Here is a 16,824-nt window from a genome sequence, read left to right as displayed (position 1 = left end):
TACCTGGGGGCATGATCCGATGCATCGCGACTGACAAGAAGAAGATGGAGTCGCTGTAGTAGGTCCCTGTTCCAGCACTGAAGTGCTTCTGCATGGCTTCGACTATCGGAAACAGCTTTTCGGTCAGCTCGTTCACATCGTGGGTTATTACCTAGGAGAGACACCAGAGACAGCCACTCAGCCACGACGTCCAGCAGCTCTCTCCCCTCGTTGGCAGCCTTTGTTCAGCCTGCACCAGCATGGGCCTGTGAGGCTGTGAGCCCCAAGTATTGCTGCTGGCATCCTGGCTGCACAACAGGGTCTGCCCGTGCTGGACCCTGCTCACCTCCCCGCCCCAAGAGGCAGCTACGTGTGCGGGGACCAGAAGGAAGGATTTTTATGGCCATTCTGGAAATGGGAGGCAGGCACCGAGGGACTCAAATCCATGCACACAACCAAGTCTGTCCAGGGGATGTTCTCCCACAGCCTCTGGTCCCAGCTGTTGACGCTGCCTAAATGTGACCACGGTTCTGGGCTCCCATACGGAGGCGATCACAGGAGGTGTCAGCTCACTCCAGGCTCTGGCATCCCGCAGCTCTGAGGCGAGCCAGGCCACGTCATTTACCCTGAAGACCAAGCCTTGCTCCCTGCCACAAAGGCAGGCTGGGCCGGGGCCAGGAGCTGAGCCCGGATTTCCTGAGCCTCAGCCCAGCGCTGAAGCAAGCTCCGCAGCGTGCCCCCACCGGGGCTGGGGGAGGAAAGGGTGAGCAGGCCACAGCAAGCTGACAAAAATCCAGACATCAGCAGTTACCAGAGAGCCGAGCATCTTCCTTAGCTGGAGGTGAGCCTGCTTGTGCTGGAGCTTCCCGGTGCTGCCCACGCACTGCCACGGGGCAGAAATGGGCCCCAGGGAAAGACAGACCACTCACCACCCCACACAGCCCCTCTCATGTGTTTATCCTTGACAGAACACAGAGAAACTTTTAAAATGAAGCAAAGCCCTTCCACGCTGGTTACCGATGACCAAATCAACACTCACAGCCCACACACTGCACCTGTGCTCAGGAGCGACCCGAGAGCTAAGCGATGAAGCCCCATCTGCTCCAAAACCAGGAGCAACTGCAAACAAACTGTCAGCTACTGGAATTGTGCAGGCGTACACCTAACTGCACGCCGAGTCTGATGAGCAGGAACACGCAGGCTGCTGCTCGTTACACGCACACGAGGCCACGGGTCACTGACTGACGCCAGAGAACCGGAGGGATTTTTGGTGTAATTACCAGGCGCGGGGGACACGGCCCTGGTGCAGATTAGGGAGTTCAGCAACTCCGAGCTTGAGACTCGAAGTCATGCTGCCTTCTTCAGGCAACAGAAAGCAGGAAAAACCCAGCAGGAACTGAGTGCTGGCCAGGACACAACTTAGCAGCAGCACTTCAGTTTTGGGAAGGGAAGCCTGGTTTGAGGATGCTGAGATAGCGCCCGCAGCTGGCCCTGCCTTCGGCAGAGCATTCAGCCCCGGGATCCCCACCGGGCCCTTCCAAACTAAACTACTCTGTGCTCTCACTCCCTTTCCCTACTAGAATTTTATCTGCTTAAAAGCTAGGAAAACTGCACTATACACTTAAACATGTAGGTTTGAGCATTAGCTTTTCTTTTTAAAGCCAAGTCAAGTGCCTCAGAAGAGCTCACTAGAGCCTGAGCTGGCGCTGCAGCTGGGCTGTCTGTGGGATGCACAAGGGGATGCTCTGACACCCAGGGAAGCAGGCACAGACACGGAGGCAGTGACAAAAAGCAGCCTGGAACTTATTCCTCCCACACCTTCTTGCTGAAATTGTTCCCCAGATCACAGCTCTCGTGTCAGAGCAGAGCTTGCAGGAGCTGGGGAGCTGTCGGTGGGCCCAGCGGCGCTGAGCACAGCGAGGTGCGTCCACGTCCAGCCTGGGTGCTGGCAGAAGCCCTGAAGCCACCGGGCACAGCACCAAGCCCCCAGTAGCGCGTTGCTGGGGCAGAGTTGAAGCAGCAGCGTTTTGATTTCCTCCTGGGGAAGCGCCCACACACCCGCTCCAGGCCAAGGGCACGGTCTGAGAGCTGGAGGCTTGGCCCTGCGACTTCACAGCAGCGCGACCACGCTGCGAGCTGCGTGTCCTGCAGCTGGCCTCACGCCACGCGGCCTCGGGAGGAAGGCAGGAAGAGCACAGGACAGCACGTACCAGGGAAGTGTGCTGCGAGAGCTCATCGCTGGCCACGCTCCTGTTTGGACAACACGGCGTGCGCAGAGCTTCCCCGAGACGCTGGAGAAGGAGAAACTCGGTTACCAGCAGCATCTCAGCCCAGCTCCCCGAAGCGCAGGAGGATGCTGTGCCCCAGGGGCTGTGCACGGCCAGCTCTGCCCTCACCGTTAGCACAGGATCACACAATTGCAGCAAGGAGATTTGCAGCACTGCTGCTGGGTGCTGAAACACAGCTGAACGCTGCTGCCCAGGCACACAGAGCCAAGCCCCAGCCCAGAGAATCAACCCAGGGAGCCCCCCCTGGGAGATCCCTGCCCTGCCACGGCACCGGTGGGAGCAGGTCTCCCTCTGAGAAGTGCCCAGGCTTAAATCACCTCCCAGGTCTGGAGATGATGAACAGCAGAGCAGGGGAAAAAAAAAAAAAGAGAATTCAAACCAACTCCAGTCAGTTCTGGAACGAGCAGAGGGGTGCCAAGCACCGGTGGACAAAAATCAGGGGAAAAACACTGCTGAAGCTCCAGACACGGTATCATCTGTCCTCCCTCGCCTTCCAAAGTAAACAGAGGAAAATGTGTTTCTGCTGCCCATCCTTTGGGTAAGCACTTCTGCAACGCAAGCTCCTGACACGACAAATCCTCCTGCAACCACAGGACTGCTGTCCTCACCAGTACTGCGGAGGCTTCTCCTCTCCCCAGCACTGACTGTAGCACAGCTTGTTTATCTGCTGCTAATTTTGTACTTGGTTATTTATTTGCGTAGCAGCTTTCAGTAAATCCCCGTGGCTAAATCTGACCAAGTTTGCTGAGGACATTAAAAAAAGTAAGTTCCACGGGTTTCCTGTGCAACTTGCTTCACAAACACATCTCACGCTGAGAAAAGACCCTTTCAATTGGCTCACTAAAAGGCCACCACACTTTCTCTCTGACTGTCCCTCCGTCTCGTGCCAGGTGCCTCTGCACAGATCCTGTAGGTGCAGGGGCACAGCAGCCCAGCTCGTGACAGCACCAGCCCTGCAGAGGACAAGGAGAGCTCAGCCTTCACCCGTGACCCCAGTGCGGTTCCCAAAGCACCTCCCTGGGGCAGGCAGGTAACTACATCTCACAGAAAGGGACTGAGATGTAAAAGTAGGGCTGACCTGCCCGGGTGAGGAGCACTGACTTGTAGAAACCACACTCAGGCTTCCTAAAAGGCAGCACTTGAGCCAGCAGTCTCTAAAGCCATGCTATCTCAAATAGATAGCCAGGCCCTGCCAAAAAGCCGGGGCAGGCTGCTCCCTGCTGCATCCACGTCCCACAGCCCCATGCAGGCGGCGCAGCGCGGAGCACCAGCTCCATCTGCCGCCCGCACGCTGCGCTCCCAGCCCAGTTGCACTTCTGGGAGGTGTCCACGGGCTCAGACACGCAGGGCTGGTGACACCACTGTGATGACTGTCCCGCAGCTTGGGTCTGCCCACCCCGAAGCACTGCTGCTCACTATCTGCACGCTGCCTGCGAAGCTGCAGCCGGCTGCCGCATTCTCCAGAAGGCTTTGGAAGTACCTGAGCCCGCACACATGCTGTGGGGGAGATGAGAGCTGGCCCGCTGCCTTCCCCAAGGATCAGGATCCAGATTTTGTGGTGCCTGGGCTCCACTCTGTCAGAGGTTCTGCCTGATCCCAGCTCTGCTGGGAGGGGAGGGCAAGGACAGCTCCAAAAACACAGCCTAAATCCTCCTCTCATGAAGAAAAAGTAAAGTTCAGGGTTTATCAATCCTGCCTCAGCAGCTTCAGCGGCCTTCCAAGCGCTTTGTCAAGCCTCAGCTCTGGGCCTGCTCCAGGAGAACAGGGCAAGAACGAGGAGAGCATTCTGGGGATGCCAATAGAAGCCAGGAGGAGAGGTCTCAGGACAGAGACTGGTGACTGCTGAAGCAACCAGATGAACAGGCTGAAGGTGAACCTTCCTCAAAACTTTAGCAGCACAAAAGGTCCAGGTTATGCTGATGTCTTCTGCTAACAACGAGGAAAGGGAGAGGCTCCAGCAAGAAAAAAGAGGCACTGTCACCTGTTAAGCACACCAGAAATGTCACGACATCACAGGCAAGACTAAGAACTAGTACAGAAGCCTGTATATTACCAACTGTCTGCCTAAAAACCACGTAACTGCAGAGATGTGAAGTCTGCTGCCAGCCCCAGGCCAACAAACCAAACCAAACATCTCCAGGAGGCATCACGCCTTCCAGGAAAGGGAAGGAGCTCCTGCTGTAGCAGACCCTCGTGAGATGTCACCTGAACTCTCCGGACAACGCTGCTTGATCCCACCCAAGACAGCCCAGCTCGACTGCAAGAACTACTTCTGGAGCTGAGCCATGGCTCGGTGCAAGTCTGCAGCCACCTGATGCACGCAGAGGCTCACCCCACAGAACGCTCCCACCTCACACAACACTAACTGGTAAGCCCCACAAGGCCGTACCCTCCCGGAGCAGCAGTGCTGGACAGGCTGCCCGCAGAGGAATTTGGCTTCAGACACGAGCAGAGAGCAGTAAGGCAGCTGCACACCCACAGGGGCGTCCGTGAGGGATCCACGTGCTGTCATGGCCCAGCAGCTGAACCTCTCTGAGGGACACGATGCCACAGACCTGAACCAAGCTGTGCGCTGCACACCTAATGCCAGCTCAACTCCAGCTCTGGGGCAGAATGGCAGCCCCACAGCTGTCTGCTGGCACCGCCACGGGGCACTGCAGACCGCAGAGCCATACACAACGCCAGTTCTCAGGGCTGCAGCAGGGGAAGGTTTCCAAAGCTGTTACCTGCCACATCCAGACAGCTGGGGACGGCTCGGCAAGGCGCAGCGTATCTGCTATGGGTGACACAGCAGTGCTAGTGCTAGTACAACGGGTTAAGAAGAGAGATGGGATTATTTGCCAACAAGTGCTGTGTGTGAACAACGTGCAGGTTACACCTCAGGCTGTTCTGGTGGAGTTTGGCTAACATGAAACATCTGAAAAACGAGAAACAAAAAGCTATGGCAGAATTAGAAAACTTCTGAGTAAGAAACACCTCAGGACAGGAGGGTCCCTACTTGGCATCTCACAGCTCGGTGCCCCCTCCGCTCACCAGCTCCCTGTTTGACGGGAGCCAGCTTCGCACCGGCTGCCTTCAGGGGGGGCTCCGTGTGCCTTCCCCGAGGCTCCCCCAAACCCTCACAGCCCCCGGGGCCGCCTCACCTGGTGCGGGAAGGCGGCGCGGCCGAGCTCGTCCCGCAGCAGCCCCTCGGCGATGTCCCTGCTGTTGCGGTCGGTGACGAGGTGCAGGCGCAGCGCGTCCCCGCGGCCCAGGCGGCCGTGGCGCAGCAGGGAGCGCAGCGCGGCGCGGGCCTTGTCCCGCAGCGAGGGGCCGCGCTCCGCCTTGGTGAACAGCACCAGGAGGTGCAGGGCTCGGCCGCGCCGAGCCGGGCTGGCCGGGGTGGCTCGGAGCCGCCGGGTGGCGGTGGAGAAGGTCTCGCCGCCGCCGCCCAGGTAGTAGAAGGCGCACACGGCCAGGGCGGCCGCCAGCGCCAGGGCGCAGGGCTGAGAGCGGGCCCAGCCCGCCCGCCCCACGGCCATGGCGGCCCCGCTCCTGCCCTACCCGCCGCCCGCCGCCATGCTGAGGCGCGGCCCCGCCCCGCCCGCACACGGCACGGAGCAGGGGCACGGCCGAGGGGGAGCGCGGCTGCTGGGTGCTCGAAGCAAGGACAGCGACACGGAAATTATGGCTCGTTTCACACAGAGCAGGCGCAGGAGCAGTGATTTCTCAGTGATTTCTAGGAAAACAGCACTTGGATTCTTCACAGGAAGGCGAGGGGGATGTCCTCCTCCTTTATCATCTCATTTCGCTGCCCATGGAAGGAAATAGTGCACAGAACCAAGGGATGGGCCAAGGTAGCACGCGGAGCCTGGCCCCAGCACTGCCTTCTGGGCTTGGCCCTGGTGTAAGGTGTTTGTGGCAGCACAGCAGGCTGGAGGACGGTACGAACAGGAATAATAAACACAAAAACTAACTTACATCTCACCCTGGGACTGGGCAGAGGGCAGCTTGCAATGCTGGCTTTTAATGTATTAAAGAATCAGCTCGGTCATTTTGACAGTGGGAAAGCATTGCTTCCTGGGTACTTGCACAGTATTTGTAACTCTATCAACTGGTCCATGGGAGGTTCTCGTGATTAAGATGCAGAGTTAACAACCCTATTTTAAAACAGGTGGCTGCAGATGAGCATCATCTAGTCACTCCTGTGCTTATTCTAGTTCTTGCTTTTTTCTTTAGTGACTTGAAGTTTCTGCTCTACCAAGCAGAATTCCAGTAACTCAGATGTGTAGGGATGGCATACTGCAAAACAGGAGAAGCTTCCTTTTTATGGGGAATTGCTGACAGCAGTAGGAAGATGGGGGTGCATTTACTAAAACTAGTTCAGCTCAGTATATAAACTGGTAAAATATAAAACCATAGGAAATGGAAAAACAAAACAAAAAACACAATGTTAACACAATCCTTTAACACAGCGACAACATGAACTGTGAAGGGTACAATCCAAAGCCTCTGAAATCAGGGGAAAGATGGCCACAGATTTCAGTGAGTTTTTGGGTTAAGTCCTGATTGATAAGGAAACTTTGACCATTTACTGTGTTCACCCAAACTTGCGGGAATTTCAATGTCTAATATAATTCAGTAGCACTATTCAGTATAATAATTTAGAAGTTTTACATACATCGTACCAACATTAACAAAACATGAAACCTTTTGAACAGTCAAAACAGTACAGATCCCTATGGAGATACCACAGATACCATCTTAACATGCAACGTAAGTTATACCTCTGAAATTAAGATGCATTAGAATATACGTTGAGATCTTACACATCTGTCTTTCCAAGAGACTTTTGGAACATGATCCAGCTCTGTCTAGGAGGAATACTTGAAAATCTTTTAATGGACTGTATAGTAAATTACAAAAAATCCACATGAAAGCTGATTTTAAAGTGTTTTTGGAATCTACTGCTTTGTACCCCATTGATTACTGATGACACATTTCATATATAGAGAAACATGAACTGGAATTGAAGCTTTCCATTATCTGGTACAGGGTACAAGGTGTTAACACATACCAGAGTCTTACAGTCTGCTACTCGAGTTACACTCAGCTTCATACTGCAATAAAGAAATGGAAGTTTCCTAAAATTATTGTGCAGAACATCAGCACTTGAATCAGAACTTGAGGAAATCCAGATCTCCATAGCACTGGAGTTAATCAGACTTTGTTTTACCAAGGGCTGAATCCTGTAAGGTACAGAGACCCTGGAGCACTGAGCCTGCCAGTGTCCAACAGGACTAAACCCTCGATACATGTTGAGGAACTTAATGGCATATTAATTTTTGCTGATGAGCAGGATCTCCAGACACGTATTGCACCTGGCCTGAAAAATGCAGTTTATCCTGGATATCATAGTGTACCTAAAAGGATCAGGAAATGAGGTTCCAGGATCAGAATTGATACACCTGCTCCCTGAATCACTGAAACTCCAAATCTCCTGAAAAGTCATACAATTTGTGGATTGGGTATGTTACTAGTCCTTTAGCATAAACAGCCTGATACTGCAGAGTATCAGACGAGAGCTGGAAAGCAGTAGATGAATCAGCAGAGCTACAGGGAAAAAACTTTTTGTTGGTAGAAAATTGTCCTGCAAAATTTGTCAGATTTTTTTTTTTTTTAGTAGGAAAGAAAACACCAGTGGAGATTGGTTAAGCGTCTCGGATGTTTTCCCAGCAGCGTGGAGTAGGACAGCGATTATGCCACTAAGCTTTCGGGAGCTGTACATTACCAAACATTCACATTGTACACCGACCGTCATGTAGATGGCAAAGGATACAAATCTTCTGAAAAACCCTATGTCTACATTATATACTATACATAGCCATATCTTACATTGTCCCATCTGTACACAGGGAATTTTACTTTCTCTAAAATCTACTAAATAAATGTCCATTGCTGTTAAATACTATGGATTACAAAGTATATTGTCATTTCATAGACAATTATTTAAAAGAAACTTATGAAATCATCTGTAAGCAGTAATTTCTAGTAAATTGCTTATTATTCAATTAAACACACTCTTCAAACGGGCAGAGTCTGCTTTTCCTAGCATAATTAGAACACAGATTAAACAAAACTTTTTTTTTCTTTTTCTTGGAAAGACCTGTTGGACACTAAGATGCTACTAACTTCACATCAAGAATTGTCCAGATTAAATGCACTACTATACATTTGCTGCAAAATGATAAATATTTAAAATACATTGTTTAAAAACTTAACATGCCAGGAAGTTCAGTTTTTACCACAATTTACAGAAATTCTTTACCCAATTTTGCTTATACAAGCCAGCCTGGAGAAAAGCCAGTTCCTAAATGCACTTAAACAGAAGGTTAGCATACTGCCAGGGCTAATAGGATTATAAAAAACTCACACTGATGGTATGTAACTTAAAAGTTCTCCTTAAATTGTCCATAGGGTAGACAGATACAATATGAAGAATTGCATCTGCTGGTTTGTGGCTTCTGGTGATTATTTTAGTAGCACATAACCTGATACACAAGCATGTATCTACAGACACCATTTGTGCATGCACATCAGCAGGTGGAGCTCATCAAAAAAAAGCAACTTGTGTTGTTGCCCTCAATAAAGCTGGAAAATATTCTCAGTTGTTACTTGGCAAAAATGTGCAGTATAATTCCTAGGTTTTCTTCTGCAAGCCTTAGTTTAGACACACATACATCCACACCTTTGTAGATTATGTTTACCATGCTGTGCTATAAAGGATTGATTGACCTAAATTTAGGGTAGCTGTACTACATATGCATTTTTATATATGCAGCTTAGGGCTAGTAGTGAGAACAGCAAAGAGAAAAGGTGACAAACAGCTGTCATGTGACTGTTCTACACAGACTCCTTTGGCTTTCCATTTTTACTTGGATGTCTCAAATTTCAAGTTTTGGTGTCAAAATACTGACAAACCCCATATCATGTCCAGCAGGATTACATTTATTTCTTTCATTAAAGGTTCCAAGTGCTCATTTAAAAGTTACTTCCTTCACAGCAATCTTCATTTTAGAAGGGGCTCAGGGGAGAAGAGGGGTGCAGAAGAAAATTGACTAACTCTTAGAATTTGGTCCTCCAGGATATATACTGATCGTGACTGACCTGCAGCCACTAGTATAAAAGCCAGCCTGGTGTTAAAACTTCTGCTGCAAAAGAGTTTGCAAAAGAGAAGTTACCACATCTTGTTATTAACAGCCTACCTCTAACCAGAGTCAGGGTAGGAACAAGAAAAGTTACAGGCCCACAAACGGAAGGACAATTCTGTAAGTTATTACCTGATTTCCCTTCCAAACAGTCCAAGAAAATGCAACCTAGACCTTCTTGTCAGAGGCACATCTTTATGGCAGCAGTGAGACCGATGACAGTATAGGATACTAATTAGCAAAGCGGATCCGGTCATCCTGCCACTCAGAGTCTGCAATACATACAGCTATGCTCTGCTACGCTCTGCTAAGTACGAGCTGCAGATGAACTTCATACTTGCTAACTGGTCCTATTTCTACACCAAGCTAGCAGGTATTCCTTTAACTTTAAAACGTTTTCTTCAGCTGCTGAGGTATATGTACTGTGGAACATAAAACTCTTACACATTTCCCCAGCTACCATGATCTACAGCTACATTAGAGTGGTCGTTTTATCCAGACTATCTAACAAAATGCACATAATTCATTCTGTTAAAGACGACTTGCACTAGAAGGAGCAGGTTCTTTTCCTTCTTGACACTTAAGGCTTCTGGGAATCTGACTGCTGGAAACGGTTTAGCTTCTCTGGATTATTTGATGCCATTTGAGAAAAGTCACGAAAAATGTCCTGATAAATTTCATCTCCTAGAAGGAAGAAAAAGGGGAAACAATTTTAAACACTTGTGTTAATTAACATCATCCATCATTGCACAGACACCTTACCATGCTACCATTTACTGTATAACATCTATAGTAATGTGTAAAGACTTCTTACACAGATGGAATGATGCTGATGTGAACTGGGACTGTTTAATCACATGCACATTCTGTAGAAGCAAATTAAACAAAGCCAAACTATACCTGAAATAGTACCTCAAAGGCAGCCACATAGAGGAAAGTTCAGAGTTAGAAAGGAAAAGTGCAAGCGTTTTTAAGCAACGTAAAAATAAAAATGTTTATTAGCTATCAGAGAAAAAATACTTGGTTTTGGAAAGGATGTGCTAACCAAGACTCATCAGTAAATTAGAATTATGGCATAAAAAAAGATTTACTTGGAAACAGAGGTCAGAAGTCTAACAGCCATAAAAAACTCTCCATGAAAGAAACAATTAGCAAACAAGAGTATATATATAAAAAAAAAAAAAAGCAATCCTAAGTAAACCAGGGAAATTATTGTTCATAAACATTTTTGGTCTATTACTTACATAAGTATAAATTTTTGATGCATTATCAGACGTATATCATTACTTTTATAAACCTAGAAAGTATTTTCTTTAAATTCTTTTTGTTTGCTGCTTATCTTTACCCTTTTTGTCTAAAACCAACTGACTACTAGTGCAAATATTCCAAAATGAGAGCAGGCAGCAATTTTTATCTGCTCTGTCTCCATCCCTTCCTCTATCTACACAGGAAAACCACAATCCAGATAGAATATTTCTTAAGTCATTCTTCTACCATCTCATCTACCATCTACCATCTTCTACCATCTCATTCTTCTACCAAGTCATTCTTCTACCATCTTAAAACGGAGATTTTCACATTTCTTTAATCTGCTGCAGCATTTTGGGCCTTGAATTAACCTTAATTTTAAAACATTAACCATACCATATTGACTTCAAAGGGAATTAAAATTTGGTCCAGTCAGGAAATGTTCAGCCATCCAAATTGTGCTGTCTTCCCAACATGGATGACTGCATGGGATAAGTTCCCAGCATTACTGCTCCCTGCTGATACCTTGATTAATAATATGACAGAAGAATCATCCCAAAATCTCTACCGTCACGTACATTCCCCCACCCGACCCCCAACAGGATTATGGAAGAAAAAAAAAGCATCGTTTGACCACTAGTTTCAAAAGGGAAGACTTACAAGGGATTTTATGTTATAGACTGTACTACAGTGAAGAGTTACACTGTTTGGATTTTCCATTTTTTTAATGTACATTTCCAATATTAGAACCATTATCCTTTTCCAGTGTTGGAGATGAGATTGCATTCATTTGAAAACACTTTCAGGAATGACAACTGACTTTCCACAAATACTTAACACTGCACATGGGTTTATATGAAAGTGTAACCGCAGTTCTGCCCAGACTTTAAAGGACAAATGAATTCAACACTACTCTACTAGGAAAACTTAGGTCTAGTAGAATTCCCTTTTGTTTTCAGGTTTAGTTTCAAGTATGTTCTAGATATCAAACAGGCATACAACACATTTTATCATTAAGTTTCTGGTAACCGCTTGCACTGAAAGATAAGCACTGAATGAAAGAAGAGTTTGTAACATCCATCAAAAGAACAGGTTCGAAGAGAACAAATGAGAATCAAGCTTGTGTGATGCAAGCAAAGCAACTATGTTTTTATTACAGAAATGGGTCCCATTCACGAACTAGTACTGTAGTTCAAGTTGCTGTATTCTTTCAAATAAAATTGAAAGAAAAAAAACAAAAGCTACTTTTGCAAGGTACATTGTGGCTCTGTTTTTGGCTATTACATAACAAAAATATTACATACAAAAATAGATTAAAATAAAGTGCCCCTTTATGCTGCATTAAAATATTTAATACTGTAAACCTTATAATTATTTTAAAATCTTACTTTAAAACTTAATTCTGGAAATTCCCTTTCCAAGTAATGTTTTCCCTAAAGTGCAGATTTTATATACAAAAATACTATAACACTGCTTTACCATTTAACACCAGAATAAATTAAAAGGCACACATCATACATTCAAGAAAAGATAGGAAGAGAAAAGTAGCAGTACTAATATCAAATAGTTAGCAGACATATTGTAGCACCAGAAGATGAGCACTCAAGTATTATACAAGAAACAGCACAATGGTGCATATGGCTTCTACCACCAGCAACGACCATTTTGTGGAACAAGCTAGTTTCAGCTAGTTCCCATTCTAAGAATATTTTGGAAGACCAACTGTACTTTGCAAAGCAATATATACATTCCCTAAGTAGCTCAAACCAGGCAGGTATATTTAAATCAGAGATGTTGACGCTATTAGCTACATTAGTAATTATCAACTGCATTACTAAAGCTGAGCAATATGCAGTTAGCTTCACTGTGATGACATTCTTACATCGATATTTACCCTCACATATCTCCCAACAAACACACAATTGTCTTAAAAATCCTCATTTTTTTCTAGAATCATAATTTTGGAAAAGAGGAGTTCTACAATAAGGGTAATGCAGGTATTTTAACACATCTATGCAGTGAAAAAACCTGCCTTGTCTATGACCAAGTAAGGGTATTTATACATCCTAACAGCTGGACTAAATGCTCTTTGAAGGTCCTTTCCAACTAACTGTTCTATTCTAACAGCAGAGGGGCTTTGTGCTTACACTTACACATTTACACAATCCTTCTAGCAGGCTAGCATTAACATCTAAAACACTCAAATATTTACTTCAACTTTTAAAGAGACCTCAGCAAGTAATATTGCTGTATTCAAAGATACAGCAGGATCATCTGGCTGGGACACTGTGCTGTACAGCTTGTGGTCTGAGTTTCAGTAGGTATTCTAACAATACCCTCGCTTTGATTTTAGGTAAGCTCTACCCCTTGCGGTGGCTCTACTTTCCACTGTCAGTCTTGCCCATTTACAGTGGCTGGAAATTGTCTGTAAAATATCTAGATCAGAATGCATCAGCTGCAGTCCCTAGATTCTACTGTAATACAGACTGGTAGAAAGGTCAAGATATTTTCAATAAAAGGCTCACCTGCTTTTTATCTGCCTAACTGAAGAATCTAAAAATCTTTTAAACAATAATAACAGGGAATAGTCTCCACCCCATCTTCAGTTTGAACAAACATTCATATTTTCATGTACGTAGTGCCTGAATTTATGAATTAGACTGTAAGCCTTGTAATATTTAGGAATCAACTTTGGCTTTTTGTACAAACTATAGAAACATTTTCTACTTCATAATAATTTTCAATTTTTGACATGTCAATTAAGCAATCTAGAATATTCATTTATGATTTAGCACATAGCTTTTGAATCAAAATACCTAATTCACTTAAAATAAATCCATTTCACTATTTTAAACTGAAAGTTTTATTTTTACCTCTTCAGTGAGAACTAGAAGATTCAAAAATAATTCAATACTTGTTACCTTCAGGCTGTCAGTAAAGTAGTATACATTATATCAGAAAACAGCCTCACATTCAACATGACCAAACAGGTAATAGGTTCCCCTCTCCACGTATGTAACCTGCTACATTTAGAGTGGAGAACTCTTCCTCATTAAGCTCACAATTGAGTATTCATCTCTAAATTATTTTCTGCTCCTCTAGAGAGAGCTTGTGAATGTCTGAGTGTCTTTAGTACTTTCATGGTTTTAACTTGATTTTCCTGGTTTTGTTTACAGATAAATTTGCAGAACATCTACTCTTCAGGAGAAACTTTGTGAAATACATACATTTGGTTGTGATAGCACTAATCTGGGATACTGACAGGAGACTCAACATTGCCCCTTGAGTATATTCCAGCCCCAAACTGGTAAAAGATATAAGCACACAGTCATTATGAATTAATGACAAACACACAAATGCTCCATAAGAGCGAGCCAAGAGTACTCACTCAACCTTAAAAGTAAGGTCTTTCTTCCACTACTGCCCAGCAGACAATGTTTTTGTGCCTACCTTGACTAACCTGACAATCAACTGTGCCTTCATTATTGATCTTTACATGAGATTAGATAAGGTTCTTAGGTAAACATAATAGAGGAAATGGCTTACATAAATATCACATCAGAACATAGTATAAATAGAGACTGACTGCCTGAGAGTAAGTTGCACAGATTCATTAAACAACCTTATTTTCTTGTACTGGTTGCCTCAAATGCCTGCCAGGTGCTTTATGCTTGTTTTTAAAAATCAAACAGTAAGATATTATGCATACAAAAATACGTACTTAAGAATAACTGTTCTGTTACATATCTTAACATAAAATATTTTAAAATAAAAATGGAGGAAATAATGCTTTCCTATTTGTCTGGAGTTATTTTGCAATATTTGATACATGTTTGTACAGTGTAGAAGGATTTTTTTTCCCCTAAAAAAATAATAAAAACAGGTCCATTCCACAAGAAGAAGAATGGTATCCTGTAATAACATGAACTCCTCAAGTGTCTCTGAGCAACCTGGCTTAACAGGCTGCTCTAACTGTCAGGTAAATCCTAACATCACATGAGTTTCAGTGGAATGTCAGTAGGAGAAAACCATACAACAAACAGCAAAACAGATTGGTAATGGTTGTACTATCAAATTACCATAACTATGTACTTTAAACACTGTCCTTTCAGGTCCCCTATATAATCTGACAAAACCGCACCATAATGAAGCTTTACTGTGTGTGTAACGCTTATAAAAACTATTAGTGTATGAAGCTATCTTAAATTCTATTCAGACCCTAAGGATCTAGTTGTAAACTGATAAATTCCTGAATACACTTTTTATACTGCATCTCAGTATGGTTATTAGTAGAGTATTGACCTGGCTGTCCATAGAGTCCTTCTGATTCACGCATTTCTTCATTCATCCTTGCTAAACGCAACCTGTGATTTCAGAAACAAAAAGAATAATGTCACCTTTAAAGCAATGAAGACAACTGCAAGTAAAGTCCCATTTATGAACTTCAACAGCGAGGTCATCTATGGATACTGCACTCTGAATTTTCTTTTGCTCTTCCTACATTTTACGTTTTTACATAAAGGAATTTTGACACTTCTTACATTTTTAACTCGAAATGATATGAAAACTTAAGACACTTAGTAAAAAAACATAACATACAACTTACAATGTTACAATATCTGCATTTGCAGCTTCTACAGCTATACTCAATGGATCTTTCCCATCTTCATCGGTGGCATGCTGGTTTGCTCCTCGTTTTAGGAATAAACACACCTGTCTGTTTAGAAAAATAATTTAAGAACAATTTCCACAACAATAATAGAAAAAAGCAAATAAAGCTGGATGCAATGTATTTGACTTAATTTACCAAAAGTCTCTTGAACATTTCAAAATGGCACTATTCATCTACAGTAATTAAGATGTTAACACAGAAGTAAGCAAAGCTTTTAGCTATCTTTCCAAAGAGGAATAACTGAACTGTCAAATCATGCTATTATAGCAAGGAGCTGAACCCTTTAGAAGGTAAGCCTCTGCCTTTCTTTATCATCTTAGGTCACAGAACCAAAAAATTTCATTCTTTTTACTACAACAGAAGAGAAATACTGATCAGAATAAATCAATACAGTAAAGAATCCTCAGACACAGGTGCCTGTTTTACTCTGTAGAAACTGATCTGATTTTTCTCTGCTGTTTTTCATCTATATATGTGCATATATAATATATATGCATGTGTACACACATTTCTTCACCTACATAAACATGGCATGCTGACTAACCTTACACCTCAAACTCTCTCAAGCTGTAAACTTGCACTTTTTCAGGATTGATGCATGCAAAAAGCACGGGCACCACACAACAGATGATGTCCTCATTTGAGCTGAGCTGGCATGGAGTTTCAGTTAAAAGCCATGATTGCAAAATTCAGGATGCGATGTGATACATTTTGAGTTGAAATACTTTCTGAGCAACACACAGGTCAGGCGAAACAAACGTCTTGCCTCACTCACCCCTATTTCTCTTACCATACTTCTCAACAGAACGAGAAACATCTCATGAGCCTTCACCAGATGTCTATATTATTCCAAAACTTTACTAAATGCACATTTTTCCAAAATGGACTGAAGTGTTTATAGTCATGTGCTTTGCTAGCAGATGAGACATTCAAAAATGTTATTTTCTCGTTACAAAATTTTAAGAAGAAACTCTATCACCTGAAATATATTAAAATGCCTGAATATATTGAGAAGTGAAGCAGCTTTGTGTTAGTAGACATAGCCCTTCACAGATTCTGGAACAGTGAGTTACCCAGTGTGTCCTAGAACTGTGGCATGGTGCAGGGGTCCTCTTCCTTTTGTGTCCCTGATGTTCACATTGGCACCATTCTGTAGTAAGAATTCACAAGTAACCAATGAGCCCTGTGGAATAAGCGCAAAACAAACAATTTAACATCAGATCTCTAGAATCAGAGCCAAACCTGTCCTGCCATCTCACTTCTCAGTCATGCAGTAAAGGGAACGAAAAAGATTGCCTCCATATCAAGTTTAAACGCTGCTAGCATGTGCTAAACACTACATGTATAGCACTAGCAAGCAGCAATAGTTCAGAAACAACTTTGAGATAACTTTGTAAAGACATCTTCAGCATGACATTATCGTTCAAGAGCAAAGCAAGCAGTTTAGAAG

The 16,824-nt window shown here is 44.5% G+C and overlaps 2 protein-coding genes across 5 annotated transcripts in view; both read right to left on the bottom strand.

Moving 5' to 3' along the window:
- XXYLT1 (xyloside xylosyltransferase 1) overlaps positions 1–5,828 on the bottom strand; it is a 38,012-nt gene extending 32,184 nt beyond the window's left edge. Inside the window, exons 1-2 of the mRNA XM_084530175.1 lie at positions 5,411–5,828; positions 4–151 (exon numbers count right to left, since the gene is read on the bottom strand). Coding sequence (XP_084386301.1) covers positions 4–151; positions 5,411–5,788 — 526 coding nt within the window. The 5' untranslated portion in view covers positions 5,789–5,828. The remainder of the gene's footprint in view (positions 1–3; positions 152–5,410) is intronic.
- An 866-nt stretch (positions 5,829–6,694) lies between these two features.
- The window catches only part of ACAP2 (ArfGAP with coiled-coil, ankyrin repeat and PH domains 2), a 64,069-nt gene continuing 53,939 nt past the window's right edge, over positions 6,695–16,824 (bottom strand). For all 4 annotated transcript variants that reach the window (XM_084530171.1, XM_084530173.1, XM_084530172.1 and 1 more), the window contains 4 exons: positions 16,448–16,557; positions 15,309–15,419; positions 15,005–15,066; positions 6,695–10,138 (listed from right to left, as the gene is read on the bottom strand). In XM_084530171.1, coding sequence (XP_084386297.1) covers positions 10,035–10,138; positions 15,005–15,066; positions 15,309–15,419; positions 16,448–16,557 — 387 coding nt within the window. In that variant the 3' untranslated portion in view covers positions 6,695–10,034. The remainder of the gene's footprint in view (positions 10,139–15,004; positions 15,067–15,308; positions 15,420–16,447; positions 16,558–16,824) is intronic.

The sequence above is a fragment of the Aythya ferina genome (genome assembly GCF_964211825.1).
Source record: "Aythya ferina genome assembly, chromosome: 9".
NCBI lineage: Eukaryota > Metazoa > Chordata > Aves > Anseriformes > Anatidae > Aythya > Aythya ferina.
The sequence above is the reverse complement of the archived record's forward strand: the minus strand, read 5'-3'. Positions and strand labels throughout refer to the sequence as shown.